Raw genomic sequence first — 21437 nt, forward strand, 5'->3', positions numbered from 1 at the left:
TGTGCTGCCTTGTAAGCAGGGATGTCACAGCTGCTCACAGAAAGGCAGAAGTGATCTCACTCAGAGCAGCGTGTGTGTATTGGTAACTGGAGACATGCAGAGATGTGTCAGTTCTCACCAATCTGATGCACTTGGGAGCTCAGACTATCCCTTGAGAGAAATATAACCAAAATAGAACACTAAGCCAGGCACACACGCAAGCCTTCACAGGACATCCTTAACGAAATAACTGTAAAGAGGGAAGTGTCAAATGTGGACAAAGGGTAGGAAATAATATATCTGAATTACCCAATGAAGCCATTTTATTGCCTTGAAACCATGAAGCTATTATTTGTTTGTGCACAGAAGCAGCTTTTCAATGTCAGGAAACCATTCTGCCAGCAATATCTGAGCTTGGCAACTGGGATACTTAAACATCCATGGGACGGGGGAGGGCAGCAATCCATTACCAAAACAAGAACACAGTATTTATCTATAAACGGATGCACTGTCTAGAAGACTGTCATTAATAGAACCAGAGCTCCAATATACTAGTTTGTCTTAATAGAGAGGAAAGAACTCACAAACATATAAGGCAATTTGCAACATTCTTTTTCAGGGGAAAGGGAGTTACTTCCTAGTTACTATTAATAGATGACAGCTTAGCATCAATGTATTTTAAAAAGGGGAAGTTCTTTATTAAAATGCTAGTGTGTCCAGCACCCTCTCAATACTATACCAAGATTTTCTCTGCTCTTCTGTGAAGCATCTTCAATTTGCACTAAGCAAATGAATGAACATGGTTCTCACAGACTGTGATATTTCAGTGACTACATTATGCCATATAAGGCTAAAATTGAGCTTACACAAGAGAGTTCATTGAATGTTCAGTGCGGTGCCTTACCAATAGAATGTTTTACTTTGTATCAGTCACAAAACTGCAGTCTGGCTTGTCTTGCAGTTTTGGCAAACAAGCCCTTGCACAAACTGCTTGCCCTTCAAGCCTGTACTAACAACTGAAGAAAGAATCATCATAAAACAATTGGTGGATAGGGAAAAAATGTGTCCCTGAATGGCAGTCAGCTTTCTGGACTATCACCAATTGTATGTGTCAACAAGAGATTAGATTTTGTGAGTGGTTAATTCCCAGTTTTGGGGCTCTTAAGGATTTCCTTCAGGATGAGGGTGGTTGAATCACTTATTTTTTAAAAACAATTCATTTCAGCTAATCAGGATCTAATTGTCGCCTGTGAAAGTTATTTGTTTTCCAGTGCTTACATGCTTGGCTTGAGAAGATACTTTAGGATTCAGAGAGGGTATGACTAGATGCAAAAGATTTTTTATCTTAGATTTTTTTTTATAGATGTAATTGGGGTTTATATGAATTTTGCCACAAGAATTCTGTCTAAAATCAATCCCGGAATGTCTTAATTGTAAGAGAGAATTGACTATTACATGATGAAAACCACCACAACAAACGTATTCTTTTATGGGTTTCCTGTCTGCTTCTCAACAAATAGGTGATGATAAGATAATCCTGTGAAATGTTCTCTCTTAAAGCCTAAATTCAGTCTCAATTAATGAACTAACTACACAAATTAATGAGATCAGCTAAGCCTTAGTTCATAAGTTATTCTAAGCAAAACCAGAAAAAGACCACCAGTTAAGTCTAGGAATGATTTTTAAATTGCTTCCGATTTTGCATGAAAGGAGCTCAGTCTCATCCATTGAAATCTGCTGTACAAAGTACATAAGTGGACCAAGATTTGATTAGGTATATGACCATAACAAAGCAACTCCAAGTTTTTCAGATATTTTCCCATAACTGTTATACAATCTGAATCCTCAAGAGCAAGCATTTGCTGTTCCCTTTTCTCACCCAGGAGAATTTCTGATCATGAAAAAACTCAGTTGGTGCTGTCCCAAAGCCAGGAGATTGCTGTGAACGATGTAAGGGAAATTTTTTCACTTTTGATTGATATACAGGTCTGATAATAACTCAATGAACACCCACTATCAACAAATTAAAGCAACTCCTCTAAACAAACAAACCATAGCAGAGCACACTTTATGCTTACCAAGCTGTCCACATCTATGCTTGAGTTTACTGCCCACTGCAAGGTTCCCATGATGTTCATGGCTAAAGTAAGAATAATGCCAACTCTACCTGGTCCATCACCTGCAAAGGGAAAAACAGATTTAATGTATACAAAAATAAAAGGCCAACAAAGATCAGAAAATGAATATATATTTCATACATTGAATATAAGATCTATAAAACATCTTAAAATATATATTCAAATTCTCTCTTCTATTTCATGGAAAAAAGCATTTGTTGGTTATACAAGAGGATTGACAGTTTAGTCATCAATTAAACTCCTGGTTCTGTCAATGAATGCACTAAAAACCTTGATCTTAATTTGCAATTAAATCGTGGTATCATAGAATCATAGAATCACAGAATCATGGAATCATAGAACAGCTTGGGTTGGAAGGGACCCCAAGGATCATCAAACTCCAACTCCCCTGCTGCAACCAGGGCCATCAACCTCCAGATCTGGTAATGTATGTATGATCAAGAAAAGTATGATCAGCTATAAAATATGATCAGCTGAAACTCAGATACTGTTAGAATAAAAAACTTCATTCTTAAAGTCACTGAATTCTTGCTCATCAGCTGTCATAACACTGATTCTGAATAAAAAGTTCAATGTAAAACAGGGGAGAGGGAGTATAATGCCTGAGAATGAAATAAAAAAAAAAAAATGTAAATGAGAGCACAATGAATTAGAAACTCTTTTAAAAGTTATTTGTAGCTAAACTTGCAGAATTTTTCCACAAAGCTGAATTGTTCAGTTTTCATTGGGATCTTTCAGCTCCTACTCTGCTTGTCAAAGACTGGCTATGCTTGGCTCAGCATCCAGGTAGAATAGTAAGGTATATAGTGTTTCTCCTGTGTGTACTCAGTTTACTTGGAGTGGTGAGCCATTTTGGAGGTGATTTTTAATGGAATTTGCAAAAATTCACACCAGGAAATGGGTCAGTATTTGGGAATTAGAAAACTGAATGAGTACTTTCGCTACTGATGCAGCTTTAAGAGATCATTAAATCCATTTTCACTCAGCTATTTGTAAAATGAGAGGAATATTAACCTCAATTTACTAAAAAACTTCAAGCTATACAGACAATAATCACCATCCAAGCTTTTCAGTACATTCACGTGGTTATTTTTATGTGGTTTAGAAGCCACCAGACTACTTTGGCAGCAGTTAGGGTCAAGAAAAGAAAGTTGTGGCCTCTCAGATATTATTTGCAAACTAATCCTTTCAGTGAGCCTTCTACAATAGCAGACAACTGTGGTATAACTTCTATTTTAAGTAAAACACAATTTTTTTTTATACTCTCTGACATACTTCAGTCAGTGACCTCAATGTATGCTGAACTGTGCAGTGGTTTACTGTCATCAGAAGTGTCCACAGATGAGCTATTAAACAGAGGCAAAACCTGCATTTCAATATTCCAGTAAAGTTACTGTACCTGTGGTTATGATAGAGATGAATGCCACTGCACTGAAAAAGACAACAAAAATCATTTCTATCCTCATCTGAAACCAGCGCAGAGTTGACAGGTAGAGGAACCAGTTTGCTGTGTGTAGGTTCAGAGCTTTGTGAAATAGGGTTTCAAAATATGGCTGCCGCCCAAAGGCTCTCAGCGTCCACAGTCCTTTTAAGCTTGTAACAAGATGTGTGAATATTGGACTCCGAGCTGTAAAGTGTTTAAATTACAAACATCATAAACACTCATAAGAAAATACTTTTCATATAACACAAATCCACAGCCCTGTGTCTGACTCCTAGCAGTGTAACTACTGTCATAGGTTTAATTTATCTATGTTGTTGGCATACATAGTTGAAGTAATCCTAGCAGAGGATACACAACAGTGTTTGCATGAATGGGCTGAAGTTTCATTCAGTGTCTTGCCAGCAAGTGACCACATTAATTCCTCATAGTCAGCATACTGCTTGGAAAAATGCCTGGTCAGCTATAAGATGTCACAAGAGAAAGAAGGCTCCTCCCCAGCTAAAATTAATTCCTACAATTCTGACAACTCCATCATGTAAGTTTGGGTGGGTTTTTTTGGCACAGAGAGAGTACTTAAACGCTCTGGATTCCACTCTCCTGTCATGGTGCTAATTTTAAGGAAACCTTGAATTACACAAAAAGCGGAGTGCCAATGCTAAACCCTTCTAAATATGAAACAAATTTAAATTTATATCTGAGCAAATTTAAAATTATGCATAAGTAAAAGGCAAGATTCACAACAGACTGAGGATTGTCAGATCCTGCCAATCTTTTGTAAAGCCGGACCACAGTCCTGATCTGCAAACCCACACTTTACAATCAGATTTTCCATTTTAATTGGGAATATGTTAGTCTGATAATATGGGAGAGGAAGAAATTTAGTCAAATAACTTATTCAGAAAAAAAAACCTACTTGCACTCATAAAAGAAATGTATGGAGATTCTAAAGTTTTCTTATAAAGAAACAACCTTGTGAGGCACATACTAAATCTGATCACAATTTTTCAAGTTAAGTTTACTTTGAAGAAAATTGTATTTCGGGACTTTATTTGTTTTCAGCTGCAGTGGTGTTAAAGCCCAGCTTTAAATAGGTCTTCTCCATTGTTCTTTGGCAGCAGAGCACTCAGTACTGGCTGGATCAGTAACAGCTGTGCTTTCAAGGAGATAAGTGTTCTACTCCCAGAGACAAGGCATCTTACAAGAGAAAAGGCAAGAGGTGACAGGGTGAATCACTTCTCAATTGATTTGTGGTGGATTTAGTAGTCTACCAATTTTGTTGCTCATACCTTCAGATTCCAGTTGTTTCAGCTGCTGAGAAGTGTGGAGGAAGTATGCCCTTAACACAATAAAGGCTGCTATCACAGGCACTGATGCCAGGAAGATGTAGGGTTGTAATATTGAGACTACTGTTATAGCGCCAATCACAATCAGTATTAACTGTAGAATGAAAGAAAAATACTATTGATATAGTAAACTTGTCATTTTATAGACTAGAGATTGGTGATGAATTTCCTTCCCACAGCAACTACGCATTGTTTTGATAACCATAAAATGCTAACTTAAGTAGTACTTGCAGCTGAGAACAAGCCTTTATGAAAAAATCATGAATAACTGAGACCAGATCCACAACCTATAGAAAAGTCTACCTTTCCTAATAGATAGAAGAAATGTTTTCTGTGGTAGAGACAGTATTGCAAACTTCTAAATTATGAAGTCAAACACATACACACAAAAACAGTAGCTATGCACTCACTCCACTTAAAATGATAAGAATGATACTTGCTGTATCTGCAGTCATCTTTCAAACCTACTGATGCTGACCTTGTCCTGTCTGGGCTAGGTGTGCTAGGCTGTCAGAAGCTGAGTGCCATTCTCCTGCAGATTCTGGGCCAATCAGTTTTTCCAAGGGTCAGAAAAAATGGGAAATGGTACATCATAAATTATGCAAGGGACTGTAACCTACATATGAACCTAGTGATTCTAGTCATCTTCGAGATGAGTTGCGAAAGGACTTATGGTATGAAAAGTTAGTTTCAGGAAGTTAAATAAATAAATAAATAAATGTTTTAAGGTGACAGATGGCTCAAAAGGGAAAAATCATTCAAGTTAGTCTATTTATTCTACCAGAGACTACTACCATTCTCCTGAGACCTCATCCTCAGTATCTCCAGACAGATTTATTTAAGTCAAGTCAATCTTTACTCCAGAAGCACCTTAAGCACTTGGGCTGTTTCTGTCCCATATCTGAATCAATGAAACACAAATACATCCATGTATGCAGAATAGCAAAACTCTACTTCATATCAGGGTGTTACCTTTCACAGTTAACTACTTCACCTTGCAAATTTATCAGCAGAAGGCAACTACAAATGTACAATGTCAACAACATGATAATCACATTATAAACATCACTGTAACTGACCAGCTCACAGAATCACTGGATGGCTGAGGTTGGCAGGGAATTCTGGGTCCATATGGTCCAACCCCTGTCCAAGCAGGGACATGCAGAGCAAGGTGCCCAGGACCACATGCAGGCAGCTTTTGAAGATCTTTAAGGAGGAAACTATACAAGCTCTGGGCAACGGGTGTCAGTTCTCAGACAACCACACAGCACAGAAGTGCTTCCTGTTGCTCAGACAGAATTTCCTGTGTTCCAGGTTTTGCCCATTATCTCAAGGAAGAGATAGTTGGGAAAACAGAGCTAATTTCACATTAAAAAGATACTTGCAGTTCATGTGTTAGCTATTAAATCTACACAGTTTCAAGGAATGATTTCAATTTCCAGTATTCCAAGTCTGATGTCTTTCACAGTCAGACTAACATTAAGTGTTCAACACAGGCTTCCTACCCTATGTTTTCATCAGAAATACAATCAGTGCAATGGCAGTATCAAAGTTTATGAATAAAAATTAACAGATGGACTAGTTAAAGATTTCTTTCATTACTTTACCCCTTTCTATTAAAAGAATGCTGACACACATGGGTTGTGCTTGTATAGGCTGTATAGCACTGGTCTGTAGAAACACAAAAATGAATTTGTGTTTATTCATTATTTCAAACTGCAGAGTTTAGCAACTTTTCTATATTTTACTATTAAGAAAATGAGTTATTCAAATGACATCTGCCAAATTATACAGGTCTTAAGTTACTTGAGATCATAGAGTAACAGAGGGGCTGTTCTAATTCCCATTTCCATCATTCACTTAAATTTTGCAAAGGCTATGATCATACTACATAATTCTACCGAGGTCCAACACCCATTTCACTAAAATGCTGAAAATAAAAATTAGTGTTCTCTCACAGGTTCAAAAACCAAAACAAGTGTAAAGACAAACAGACAATAATACTTTCTCCAAAACGTCAGCAATGAAAATCAACACACAAGCTGGCTACATTGGTATATGCTCAGGGAATGCCAGCAGAGAGTTAATGAAGATCAATTAAAAGCCACAGGACTGTGCTGCAGTGACCTCAGATTATGAGCTTTTAGGACTGGGATGGAGGCCAGACCAGGAGACTTACTCCAGTGCTTCCTGTATGCCTTCATTTTAAAAAACACAACAAGTGATAGAGACTTCATCCAGGGTTCAAAGTGGTGATGACTGCAACAGCCAATTCAGTTAATCAATGGCAGTTCATTATTTTAAGAAAATGTGGTTAAGACCGTAAGTATAAATGTCTAGTGAGTTCACTATGATCTCATGACTGAGATAATATTAAATCTTCAGGACTAGCAATATATGCTAGCAGCATCTCATGCAAAGGATTTCAAAAAATGATGATGCCACTGTAAGTACTGGTGGAAGACCGACATAGGCATTTAAACTTGTTTAAAGCTACTGCAGTCATTAACTGGCTGTAATTCATACTCTGACAGATGGCCACCAGAGAAAACATCACAGACACCATCTCTTGCCATTGATGTAAAATTTATTAGGTTATAGGTATCTGGAGTTGATTTGGGAAAGCGGTCAGACTCACTTCTAACAAGCAGTGAAAGGACAAGAGGCAGTGGGCACAAGTTGAACTAGACAAAATTCCATTTAACCATGAGAAAGACTTTTTTCACTGTGGAGACAGTCAAACACTGGAACATGCTGCTCAAAGAACGTGTGGAGTCTCCACCTTTGGGGGTATCCAAAATCCAATCTAGCTGTAGATGACTCAGCTTTGAACAGAAGGTTTGAAGAGATCCTAGTGTTTGTCCTCTATGGACTAGGTCCACAGATTTACACTAAGTTCAACCATCCTTTGACTCTGTGATAACCAACATATAGAGTCACAATTTCTGTGTGTCTTTCAGATTAATCTGACATTGTCTATATGCAGTGTCCATGGAAGTTGGAAACTGCCAAATAATTCAAAAGCTGCAGAGGATGAACAGAAATATCTTATAAGGAAAAGGCTGGTAAAAAGTGTTCAAGAAACTGGGTAGATTTAATGATCTTCTACAGAAAAAAAAAAAAAAAAAAGAAAGAAAGGGCAACTGGCCATGCATGTCCAGGAGCCTCTACATCTGAAACTCAGGAGAAAGAGATGTACCAATATGTATTACAGGTTAACTTCTGAAAGGCATCAGAACAGAAAAGCTACATGTAGAGATTATTTTCTTTAACCTTGAAATATGAAAAACTAGTCAGCTTCTTGTACAGAGTTTGACATAGAATTTGATGGACTAACAGAATTCAGCTTGGAATAACTCCTCCATGGCAGATCCAAAATGTCAGAAACAAACAAAAAAAACACACCACAAAAGACAGCAGTGAATACTATTCGGACCGAAGATGACATCAGCAATTCACAGAATGGTTTAATGTCCACGTTTACTTATTCAGCAAAGATTCATGACTTCAGCAGTGCACAAAGTAACATTGCTATTTTCTTGAACTTCTTAAGGTGGAGCTGCACTTGCCTCTCTAAGGTCAAGAGGCAAAGTTACCCATTACTAATAAAAAAAGAGAGGGGACTTGGTTTTAACCAGATCATCATGTAAGAACTGCAGATCAGAGCAAATTCACAGATGGAAAGTGCTGGGACACTACTGACATGAGCTGGGATCCATACAGAGCCACAGAGTCTCAGAATAGGTGGGATGAGGAATAAGGATAGGCAGCCCCTCTAAGAAGCACTGGAATTGTCTCTGTCTCTGTATTTCTTCAGTGTTCTCTTCAGTGTGAATGTACTGGAGATTATTCAAAGCTCATCAAGATCTGGCAATGTGTGGAGTTTCCCAGCAGCTACAATGGCACCAAGCATTGCCATTAAAAATAAAATAAAATTCTGCAGTTCTACAACTCTCAGGGCATAAAATTCCTCCAAAGAATTCCTAACCCCAAAAGCTGTCTTTCATAACAAGTAGTTAACAAGTGCCTCACAGACTATATTCATCTTGATCCAAAATAACTGAAGGGAACCAAGGAATGTATTTTACATCTTTGAAGGTGAATGTGGACTTGTACTGAAGGGGACTGCAGGGCAAAAATGTTTCTGTGCCCAAGTACTCGAAGGAAGTTTGCACAAAGAGTGTAGGTAGACCTATGGCAAGAACTCAAGAACAGAAGCAGTGGTTGACTTACAAGATAAGCAGCTATGTAAACAGACTGAAAGAAAGAGACTGTTGGGATTTAATTCCTGTTAGTTCTTCACATTACATAATTTCTTTACTTGATGTACAACTGAAACTTTACAATGCCAAAAGACATCAAAATTGAGAACTTCTATTCCACAAACCTGAATGAGATCAAATACTGTCAGTGGAAGTAAATCATCCAGTATCGCTGTATCTTTAGAGAATCTGTTGAGTATACCACCTATAGATTAAGAATAAATAAATAAATAAATAAATAAACAAAACAAAACATTTTAAGACCCTCCCCACAAAATCCTACATGTATTACTTTTACAAAACAAACAAATAAAAAATACTACAGATAAGTACAAGATTTATTCTACTACAAGCAATCCCTTTACAGCGTAATGGATCTACATCATGAACAAATATGATTCTACAATTTCTGATTCACATCTTGGAATCTCAGACAAAAAAATGTAGTTAAAACAAACTAAAACAGGACAGAAACCCAGACACTTGCCATAAAGTCTGTGCCCTTTATGCATCAGGCTTTGCTGATACACGGATAATTTGTATGTCAGTGTTTTTATTAGTTTGTATACCAGTTTCTTAGCTTCTGAGTAGAAATACTGTGTTAACCACAAAATAACAACAGAACTAAGAATATAATGGGAAAATGAAGGAAGATCCTATATTCCACCGTCATTTACCAATGCTTCCTGTACTCCAGCATGTACCAGTTAAGTAGGGCATGGGAAAGAAATTTCATGTTCAGCAGCAAACAGAACTTGTTGCACCAGTTATGTAATGAACTCTGTATCAACTTCTGAGCCAAATTTGAATATGAATACCATTGTTCACACCAACTGATGTTTTATGCCATTTTAGTAGGACTGCTCATGAAATAAAGCACTATTTATCATCCATATCTGATTCCTTGTCACTCACCACATATCTTTAGACTATATCTTTTCTATTACAGTTTTAGACAAAGGCTATTCATTAGACTCTTCTGGTTTTATTGCCTCAAACTTCTAACAATGAATTTTCTCATTCTATGCCAATTTAAAAGGTGTTATTTCAGAATCAGAACTGACAACTGAAATATGTCATACTTAAAGTAAGTGCAACCATTAGAAGATTCACAAATCACTTTACGTAGCAAACTTTTATCATTCAGCTTGATTGACAATTTAAATGGAAAGCAGCAGTATCTGTTTAATTAAAATAAAACCTATACATGAGTCAATCAGTCTCCATCCAAGTTACCTGCTTTCAAAGAGTTGAATGTTGACATAGGTGCATAAAGAACTGCATGCACCATCTTCTGATGAAGAGTCTTAGATACTGTTATCAGTGTATGCACAAGGGGCAAGCCTCTGAAAATTCCCATGGCGAGCAGGGTATCTGCAATTCCCACATAAATATAAATCATGTAGTAGGAGCTGGTGTCGGTGATGATCACTGGAGGGTTGTCACTGGTAGCATTTTCTGGTTGTGTCTCATTTATTTTTGCAGCTCTACTGTGTGATATAAACAAAAAATAAAAGCATTATCAGAAATTGCAAGTTTCTTATTAATTTCTCTACTAAATAAATAATACTGCAATGTTCATTTATTTTAAAACTAAGTTAATGATTAGTTACTATAGTTTAATTGATATTTATTATTATTATCCTATGAAATATCCTATCCTATATGAAGTATCCTATCCTATGAAATAAAATCACAGAATCATATAATGGCTTGAGTTGGAAAGGACCTCAAAGATCATCTACTTCCAAGCACCCTGCCATGAGCAGGGCTGGCAGCCACTAGATCAGACTGTCCAGAAACTCATCAATCCTGTCCTTGAACGCCTCCAGGGATGGGGCATCTACAGATTTTGTGGGCAGCCTGTTCCAGTGCCTCACCACCCTCTGAATGAAGAGTTTCTTTCTAACCTAAACCTCCCCTCTTTCTTTTAAAGCCATTCCCCCTTGACCTGTCATTATCTATCCGCACTGAAAGTCAGTCTCACTCCTGTTTATATGCTCCTTTCAAGTATGGGAAGATCGCAGTGAGGTCTTCCCAAAGCCTTCTCTTCTCCAGGCTGAACAGTCCCAACTCCCTCAACCTTTCTTCATAGGAGAGGTGCTCCAGCCCTCTGATCATCTTTGTGGCCCTCCTCTGGACCCACTCCATCATGTATATCATGATGTACCTCAAGTGCAGGTAAGACAAAGTTAGTCTGTGTGTGTTCAGGGACCAAGGCAATATATGCCGTATTCTTTTCTTCACATATCTTTGGAGATGCTCTCATCTATAAGCAGCTGTAGTAATTTCTAAAATATGTTGTTGTTGTGCAGTGAAGTGTTACAAAGATAAAATTTAATCCAAAACCTTAGTGACCTAGGCTAAGAGGATACCAAAATTCCACCCCAAATCATGCATTAATTACCATATTTCCTATGCTCGAACATACAGATTTAGTTCTACAGGACTAAAATAAGAATCAAAAGCAATAACACAGGAAAAGCCATACTGCTGCTCAGCATGCTTTAACCCTCATCTGCTGGACCCTGCAACTTCTTGGAAGGTTCCTAGGTGAGCAGAGGATATTATACAGATTTTTATAGAAATTGTTCCCTTCAAATGTTCCTAAGCAAATGTCTCATCCTGCGTCACTGAAAGACAACAGTGAACCACAACATATTCAGAAATAAGTCCACACGTCTTTAGAGTGAGCTGACTGAGGAAATGTCTTGAATGCTATGCATTCATTAACAAGACACAAACCATACAAATGTTAGCACTTAGAGAAGGACCAGTGTAAGGTACCACCTCCATCTATGAATCATTTTATTGAATTTAAGCTAGAGCCTATCCATATGGACTTCTGGCAGAATTTATTAATTATGTATAACAAAAATCAATGTAAACTATTCTTCAGTCCTTCAATAAATAATCAGAACTACTTACTTTTGAAGAAATAATAACAGAACAAGAGAAGCAGCCACCTGTGACCAGAGAAAACAGTTAATTTTTTGTCTTGTCTCATCTTCTCATTTAATTTTTTTTTTATATATAATTGTTTGGAGAGAGAGCATTGTTAATGCATGGAAATCAAACTTCCTTGAAGCAAAACCTTGTCAGATCAGCTTCTCCTTCCACAGAAACCATTTAGTGCATCCCACTAGCAAAGCTACATTTAGATTTTTATTACAATCAGGCACTCAAGTTCTTTAATATTCTTTTATTATTTTTTACCATACTATTAACAAGGGCTTGTTAATGCACTCTGAATGACAAGAATATTCAGTGCATGCTTTAACATATTTTAAGTTTTAAAAGCTAACATTTCATGATGGCTCTTAAAAAAAAAAAAAAAAGAAAAGAAAAAAGAAAAAGAAGTAGAAGAAGAAGAAAAGAAAAGAAAAAGAAGAAGAAGAAAAAGAAGAAGAAGAAAAAGAAAAAGAGAAGAAAAAGAAGAAGAAGAAGAAGAAGAAGACAAGAAAAAGAAGAAGAAGAAGAAGAAGAAAAAGGAAAAAGAAAAAGAAAAAGAAGAAGAAGAAGAAGAAGAAAAAGGAAAAGGAAAAAGAAAAAGAAAAAGAAGAAAAGAAAAGAAAAAGAAAACAGGTCTCTTTCCCAATATCTTCAAAGGCAATAATTCGAAACCTTTAACATTTTTACTCTTGCATTACTGTTCTTTCCAGGTGACACCGACCTTTGATATATCTATTTGTCTGATCTTGTTTGGCTGCTAGTTTTACATACTTCTCCACATAATCTATTTTAGCATATTTTAAGACATGGAATTCAACTCAATTTATTGTGCCCAATAACAAATCTTGTTGTCTGTTCTCTGAGCCAGTGGAGAACTTCATGTAGGCCACTCAATTTCAACCTGTCTCTTTTTCTACTTGTCTATCTAAATGTACATAGGCCACTCTGAAAATAATGCCTCCTATTTATTTCCACAGCAACTACAATAAATACAAAGAGCAGAATGATACCATTTGATAGAGCAAATTTTCAGCTACAAAGCACAACTTTTCAATATAGTCACCTCCACTAGCTATGCCTTTTCACCAGCAATGAACAAGAGCTCATAAAAATCTGCATGGTCATCCAGAATGTGGCCTGTCTTTGTTGCCATCACTGCTGCTGAAATGCATCACCCACCATCTCACTGTGGTAACATCCACTGTTTGACCCACATAAGCATTCAGCAGGAGTCAGTGATTGTCAGTGGGTGCCATGTTTCTGCATGGAGGAATTCAATGACACAGCTCTGCCTCATACGCACTTCCATGTCAGACAGCATTTTTTGTCAGATTGCCCCTCTGCTGCCATCAGTCACATGGCAACAAAATGTTACAGAATACTGGTGGGAAGACAGTGATAGATGGTATTGCAAGAGAAAACAAAACTTTTCTAAATGTTTCCATGCTTAATTGCTCTTCCTCTAGTTCACTAACTCTGGTCTCCAAGTCCTACATTTAGGAAATTCGCTTTGAGCCACCCAAATGAGCTACACACACACAACTACACAAGTCTAGAAAGAAAGTATAACTGATGGCCTATTTATGGTGTTCTCTGCGAACCCACCTTGGGATCTGTAATATAAAGTAATCCATTCTAAATCTAAAATAGCATATCTAGCATTTTCACAATAGTCCCATCCAGTTCTGAAGGCTGTTAAAATTCCACTTTCGATTTACTTGTCACTACTCTCTCAGTTCAACATTTCAGTGTTTAGCATTACACTTTCTTCACCACCTGTGGCCAGAAGGGCAACTGCAGGCCACGTACTCAACTTGCACAGTATTTCATCTCATACACAGAGGTTTAATAGAGGCTACATAGTTTGTGCTATATCTGAATATCTCCCAGCCCATTAATTTATCAATAGGATTTTATTTAAGCAATAGTTACACTGGGGAGTTTAACTCTGATGGATAGGTATTCATTGTCATCAGATTTGTTCTCAGTTAGAAGATGAGGCTTTTGAATTATTTAAAAAGTTTTTAGTCTAATTCAAAAAGCAAAAACTTGTAATCAGTATTAGAAATATACGCTGAATATAGAGGCATACACCCCAAAGTTAAAATTTCCTTTTCACATTTAACTTTGCTGTTGTATGTTTATAATGCCATTTTCCACACCATGAAAATAGAACTTACATAATAAGAACAGCTACACATTAAAATGCTCAATCTTGTTATTGGAAGCGGTTTAAAAATGTGGGATCTCAAACAAGACCCAAGCTCCAGACACAAAGTCATTGGTTCCAGAAGAACTAATTTAGTCATCCAGAATGCAACATTACTGTAAATTCAGCCTATTATCACTGATGCCCTTCTCCAGGCTTGATGATACTAAAAGAAGGTCAAATGTCAACTTAGAATTGTTAAAAATCCTTCACTGGCACAATCAGCCAAAAAGCAATCCTATATACCTAGTGGGTTCTTCTTTTTTTCTTCCTGTGCTGAAAAATGTCAAAGGAAAATGGTGCTATATTTTATAAGTTGGCATATCAATACAGTCCCCATTAATCACAGCCTTTTCTCTGAAATCTGTTTCTTGACTTAGAAAAAACTCTCGATTTAGGATATTAATTGTAAAAGAGGATACTAGAAGTTTATGTAGATACGTTAAAAGCCTTTCCTAAGCTGAGAAAAGACAAAAAGCAGAAAACATCCACAATAGGTAAAATAATCAGATTTGCATGATCAGGCTTGTGATCAGGCAGAAGTTCTTCAGCACATGTTCTGAAGTGTTTTCCACTGTACTTGGAAAAAAGTCTTGTCTGCACACTGCAGGAAAATCCCACCTGTCTTTAAATGCCATCAAAGGCATTTCAGCTTTCTGCATTATTACCCTTTCTTCTTTCACTGAGAGAAAAACTAATCACACATTTTTAAAAGCAACTCTCCAGGATTGATATGTGTGTACTTGTTAAATTCACAAGGCTCTGTAAAGATATCTTTTCACAGAAAATGGGAATTCATTCACCTGTGAACAAGAGACAAGCTCAGGACAACAATTTATATGACAGAAATAACAGAGATAATCTGAGTTGGTGGGTATTCTTTTGCCATGTACTGATCATCACCTTCAATGAGCAATGTTCAACTAAAAGGTAGATAAATTATATTTAAAAAAATATCATTTTAACAGCAATTGCCGCTGGTCAATACATGCATTGACTAATGTCTTGATCCTTTATCCTTTTATACTTCTATCACAAGCTACATAATTTGAAGAAACATTGTTTGCGGGAAAATGACACTGGGAACAGATTTTCTTACCTCAAGTAAGAAGATAGTCACACATAAAATTAGTACAAAAATCAAGCTTTTGTGGATGGTAATGTATCTGAAATAAGTATTCCACGTGGTAACAGTACCCATGCTTTCAGCATCATCAGTAAAGCATTCCTGACAGAGAATTGATAAGACCATAGTTACAATGACAATAGTACCTATTTGCGAAAATTTCTGACACACGAATGCTGTCATTCATTCTGCTAACTCGCATGAAAGCTGTCATTCTTTCTGCTGTCTCCAAATAATTGAACTGTAGCATTCATGCTACAGGCTGAGAGAGTTGGGGTTGTTTAGCCCAAGGAAGAGAAGGCTCCAGAGGGACCTCACAGTGGCATTCCAGTATCTAACGGGGGACTACAGGCAAGATGGGGTGGGACTCGTTATCATGGAATGTAGTGATAGGACAAGGGAGAGCAGCTTTAAACTAAGAGAGGAATTATTTAGATTACACATTAGGAAGAAATTCTTCACTGTGAGAGTGGTGAGGCTCTGGCATGGGTTGCCCAGAGAAGCTGTGGATGCCCTATCCCTGGAGGTGTTCAAGGCTAAGTTGGATGGGGCCCTGTGCAACCTGGTCTAGTGGAAAGTGGGGGAAGCCTGCATCCATGGATGGAGGTTGGAACTAAGTGATCTTTAAGGTCCAGCTACATGAACTAGATGATCTTTAAGTTTTCCAACCCAAATCATTCTATGATTCGATTATTCAAATTGCCTGATAATGGTTGGTGAGGAAGATACTGGGTGATCAAATTATCTTCACTCCAATATCACAGCTTAGGGATAATTTGGAATGTTCAGAAAACACTGAAAGAAACAACAAAGATTTTTCCAGCACTTCTAAAAGTCAGGTAATAGTTAATCAACAGCAATTTTCTTTCAGTATATATTGAAATGTAGGCTACTACTATGCTGTTAAAGTGAAATCATAGATTTTTTAAAGGGATTTTTATTCTGCTCAAAACAATAAAGCAAAAGAAAAAATGGACAGTGCTTCAGCAAATTATGAGTGTCAACGTTTCTTCTAGACTTTTTTCCACAAAGTAAACTTCTGTAGAAAATTTTTCTATTCTATCAAAAACAATTAAAAAAAAAATGGGGGAGGAGGAGGAGGGAAACCTTGGAAAGAAAAGTATTTCATCACGTAATATTGTTAATTATAAGAAAAAGAAAGGAATTTTGCTCCAGTTGTTGGCATAAAACTCAACCTTAATTGCATGATTTCCAGCACACCCATAAAAACACAGCAAAACAGCTTACTCGTCTGTTCATTATTTGTACCAGAATATGAGCTGGGCAGTTTGACAACAAGATATATTTTTAAGAATTTCAAGATAGTATTTGAGTTTTAAAAACTATTCATAGATACTGAAGAAAAGACATTCCACGGGAAATATTGTAGAGTATAGAGTCAGGTAGAAATGGGCATAGGAGTATATTGCTCAAATTATCACCATATCAAAAAAAGATCAAGTAAATCAACACGCACCTTCAAATCCTCTTCATTAATTTCATCAGTTATGTCCAAGATGCTGTCTCGAGACAAGCGCCTAGTGTAGATATCTATCTCAGAAGACAGGTTTGTCTGAGGCACCATGGACATTTTCCGAAATGTTGTACTTCCCTTTTTGGAGACGTGTGGGCCTTGGTTCACAGAGGTGCCTGTCATCAGACTTAACACAGACTGCCTCCTCCGAGATTGCAGCATATGGTCAGAGTTTAACATGTTACTTCGAGGTAGACCCACATCTCCCTGTTCCAGGTCAGGTACCAGTGAGATCCTCCTTTCTGGTGAGTCAACGTGGCCATCTTCCAGTCCGTTGACCTGTGTCCCATTCTTCTGCATTATCGATAACTTCCTGCCTGCATTAAGTGGGTTAATAATTATGGAGTTCTTCCTTTTGTCATTAAAATCTGATGTTTGTTTAAAAGATTGCTTCTTTATTTCATTTCGTGATCCCACACTTTCTCCTTCAAAGGAAAATCGACGCAGAGTCTCAGTTATAATTGAATTTCTTCTCTCTGCACTGAATTGATCAAAAGAATCGAATCCCATCAGCTCTGAGCTGAAGTCTGGCCTTTGACCCTGAAGTTCAGAAAATGTTCCATAGAAATAGCAGCTCCCCTCATGTAGGATTAATATTTTGTCAGCAATCTTCAAATGTTCCAGTTTTGAAGTAACTAAGATCCTAGTTTTATTGGCCATCAACTTGCACACACAACTATAAAAAATGAAAGTTAAAAATTAGATTTTTTATTTTCATAATTAGACATTGCTTTTATCTCCTCCATTTTCAATCCATACCTGCCTCCCTCCAAGTATGCACAGTCTTGGGTGCTCCCTCAAACTACAAGGAAGTGGTAAAGCTGGAATGTGTGAAGGATGAGCATTTTTAGAGTAGAAGCCAAAGGAGGGGGAAAAATAAATCATTTTCAGATCAATCCACAAAAGTACAGTTCAACATGAAAACGAAATATTTCTTCTCATTTTAGAGTTACTTAGATGTATTAGCTCAGTTTCAAAGCTTCAAATTTGGTAACTGCAAATTTCATGGACGGCAGTGTGTGTCCCCAGTGTTTTGAGCTACTCTAACAGGACAAGTCAGCAGTCTATATGTTTGGCCAACATTCTGTCAATCTCTTGTTCAGTGGGCACTTTCAGATGACCACTCTTTCAGCAATTAAAATTTCTTTCTAAAAAAAAAAAATTGTCAAAATGTGTACTGACATAGTAGATACAAACTGTAAACTGAGAGCCCTTTTGGTAGACAGATGCACCACATATGAAGTGTTACACCCTGGGATTAATAGATTACAGCAGGTTCAGTATGGCCCAGGCCTGCTATACACAATATCCCATCCTAATGCTAACACAAAATGCTTACTCACAAAAATTCTATAAAATAACATTCCCCAAAAGTATTATTTTAATCACTTCTATATTTTTGTACTGTTCTTAAATTCTATAAAAATTAGAGGGAGATTTCTGTTATTGGTTTTACATTAAGTCATTTGATGAAATTCTTAAGTACAGCATTTCAAAACATACAGTACCTCTCAAATATTTCTTTTTCTGTAAAAATGTCTAAATATCCAAAAGGAGAATCCATGAGATACAAATCAGCATCTTTGTACACTGCTCTGAGTAGAGAAAACAGAAATGAAATTAATTTTCACAACTCTTACAAATTCACATAAATATCATTTAAAATGACTGCCTTTACATTTCTAACTCAAAAACATTTCTACAGTATAAATATGGAGTTGGAGTTCAACATTACTCAGTTAGGGCTTTCCTTGCTGCAGACTACGTTAAGTACTAAATAAATCTCTCACTAATTTCTGTACAAAGGAAGAAATAGAGCTGCTTTTTACAGAGGCTTTTCCACAGATGTTTTTAAAGCCCAAATTTGACAGTCCCTCTGGGTGTGCAATGAACATTTTAATTGGAATTTAGAATCCCCTGGAATGTCTTCTGATGCCTGAGGAAATATTACATGTATGTAAATAAGTGCCCAAAAAGACTTTGGCGCAAGGTCTTAGTTTTAAAAGTAATTTGAGATAAATGGTGAGCCAGGACAAGCATGTTAGCAAGCTATGAGCTTGCAAGTATTACCTTAAACAGGACTGTACAATATTTTGAGATCAGGATGTGAAAAATTATTTGTGGCATTAGGCTCTTAAGCTACATATGTCTGGACATGGGTCAGTGATACTTCAACTTGTGGTTAAGAGGGGTTTTGTAGATCAGTTTCAACAGAAGTTCAAAAAGACCCCTTGCCTTCCTCTATCAGTATGAAAATCATGATGTGATATGAATCAGGGTATAATTAGTAAAGAAAATTTGGACAACTTCATTTCATTACTTTTTAAAGTACTTTTTAATCGTGTTTTAAAACAATTATGTTAAACAATGTGAAAATATTTAACCACCAGGATAAATAACCCTCAGTAATAGTATATTATGTTTATAAACCAAGCAGCTTTATCAAAAAATCTCTGTCACAATTGATTTAAATGGCCATACGTTATGATGAAATGGCTGCATAATAACAAAAAGCTCATGCTGTTCTTGGCATTTTCATCAGTAAAACATCTGCAGTTTGTTTGATGGAATAACAGTTGCATTCAGACTATGGCTGTAATTTGTATGGTGGACTTATTAGCTGTATATGACTGACTTCAAAGTGCTGAGCCAGTGAGCACAGTGTGTTTCCTTCCAGGGGCTTTTTGTTTGCCCTGTCACAACTGCAGCACTGGCAGCACTGTTAGAAAGCAGAACTCAGGCAAGCTGCATCTGCTTCTCATGAAGAATCACTGATGGCACTTATAGAAGGGATTCTGATTTAAATGACTGCAAGAAGTACACCAGATAGATGCATGCAGCCAGTCCAAGCAAATAATGTCCAGGTTATCTGCAGTGAAGGAGGGTACGACTCAGGGCTATAATCCTACATTTTCTTCTCTGGCTTCCACAAACCTTCATCTGCAACCCAAGGACCTGCACACCTTGTTGAGTTGAGTATGTTGAGTTTAGATTAGAGCACGATCAAAATTTAAAGCAGATAAACTGTTGCCTTTGAACATGTAACTGTTTATAAAATAATTATTATACAGCTGGCAATAAAAACATAAATTCCATTATATGACACTCCAGTAAATGAGCTGTGATCATCTGAAAAACAACAGACATGATTACTCAGTGAATCTGAGAAATATTTCGTGTGAAGTTTGTATGAAAATGTAAGTGGGTTTTGGTTAGGGTTCTTTTTTCCCTTTTCTTTGGTGTTCTCTGGAAACTTTGCCCACTTCTCACTTGTCTTTCTATATGAAACAGAAACAGCCATATCCCTTTTCCTCTCTTACAAATGCACTATAAATATCCTCACTGAAAGTCTCCCTAGTGTAATGAATCTATCTTTTAGCCTCAAACAGGCATGCAGATCTTTCATGGGATGCCACTGTGGATCACTATAATAAGATTTTACATCTACCAAGCATTTTTGAGCCACTCAGCACAGAAACCAACAGGACCATTTACACATTACAGCTATCATTCCTGGATTTCTGATGATAGCTAAGCAATTCAGCTGAAACATACAGCTAACTTACATGAAAAACATGCTGTTCTTCAAAATTATCTCCTAACTTTGAAAAGTCCAAGAGACAGGGCTAGGCCATTACCCGTTGGCCTAAAAGCTAACCATTGCTTTCCACTTATTTTTTGTATGACACAAAAATTCCTAAACTAGTAACAACACTTACTGAAACACGGCAGGATTTTTTTCATTTTTGTTATCTATAGGCAGAGAGTATGTCATTAGTCAGTATACAGACTGCTTTGTGTAAGTTTCACAGCAGGCAAAGATCCTGGCATGCTACTTTATCTGTGTACGTATATCACAAATGTTTCTTTGATATTCAGAGAACTACACATGAAGTTCTGAATCTCCCAGTGGCATCTTGCATCAGGAGGAGAACACTCATCTTCAGCTAAGCCGTAGCATGCACCTGGCACAAATTTTTAAAATTCAATGAATAGATGTACAGATGTATCACAAACGAAATTGCAGAGCAAATCTCAGATTTCTGATAGTAAAATGAAGCTCTTGCCTGGGGTATAGTTACCTATTTGGTCTTAGCCCACATGTATTTATGTGCTCAATCATAATATTTCCCCTGTATGTAAAACATAGAAATAAATAGCAAAATGCTCACCTTGCTAGTGAGATTCGTGCTCGCTGGCCTCCACTCAGAATGATTCCACCTTCCCCCAACACTGTATAATCTTTATCTGGGAACTTCAAAATGTCCTGTTGACAAATTTTTTTTAAGAATCTGACATGTATTTTCCATATTCAAGGATCTCAAGCTACAGACCAAATGCACAGTATGCAATACTGCACAGAGAGGTTAGACAGAAGTTGTAAAAAAATAAAAAAGTCCCCAACACGATTTCTTCACCTGTTCACGTAATCAGAAATGGTGATTAAACA

General features: G+C 36.9%; 1 protein-coding gene across 1 annotated transcript in view; it reads right to left on the bottom strand.

Moving 5' to 3' along the window:
- The window catches only part of CFTR (CF transmembrane conductance regulator), an 85217-nt gene that overhangs the window by 21920 nt on the left and 41860 nt on the right, over nt 1–21437 (bottom strand). Inside the window, exons 12-21 of the mRNA XM_031615378.2 lie at nt 21160–21254; nt 18496–18582; nt 16931–17663; nt 15427–15555; nt 12095–12132; nt 10403–10656; nt 9292–9371; nt 4848–4998; nt 3517–3744; nt 2058–2158 (exon numbers count right to left, since the gene is read on the bottom strand). Of these exons, the coding sequence (XP_031471238.2) occupies nt 2058–2158; nt 3517–3744; nt 4848–4998; nt 9292–9371; nt 10403–10656; nt 12095–12132; nt 15427–15555; nt 16931–17663; nt 18496–18582; nt 21160–21254 (1896 nt within the window). The remainder of the gene's footprint in view (nt 1–2057; nt 2159–3516; nt 3745–4847; nt 4999–9291; nt 9372–10402; nt 10657–12094; nt 12133–15426; nt 15556–16930; nt 17664–18495; nt 18583–21159; nt 21255–21437) is intronic.

This window comes from Phasianus colchicus, chromosome 1 (assembly GCF_987193195.1).
Source record: "Phasianus colchicus chromosome 1, bPhaCol1.hap1.1, whole genome shotgun sequence".
Lineage (NCBI taxonomy): Eukaryota > Metazoa > Chordata > Aves > Galliformes > Phasianidae > Phasianus > Phasianus colchicus.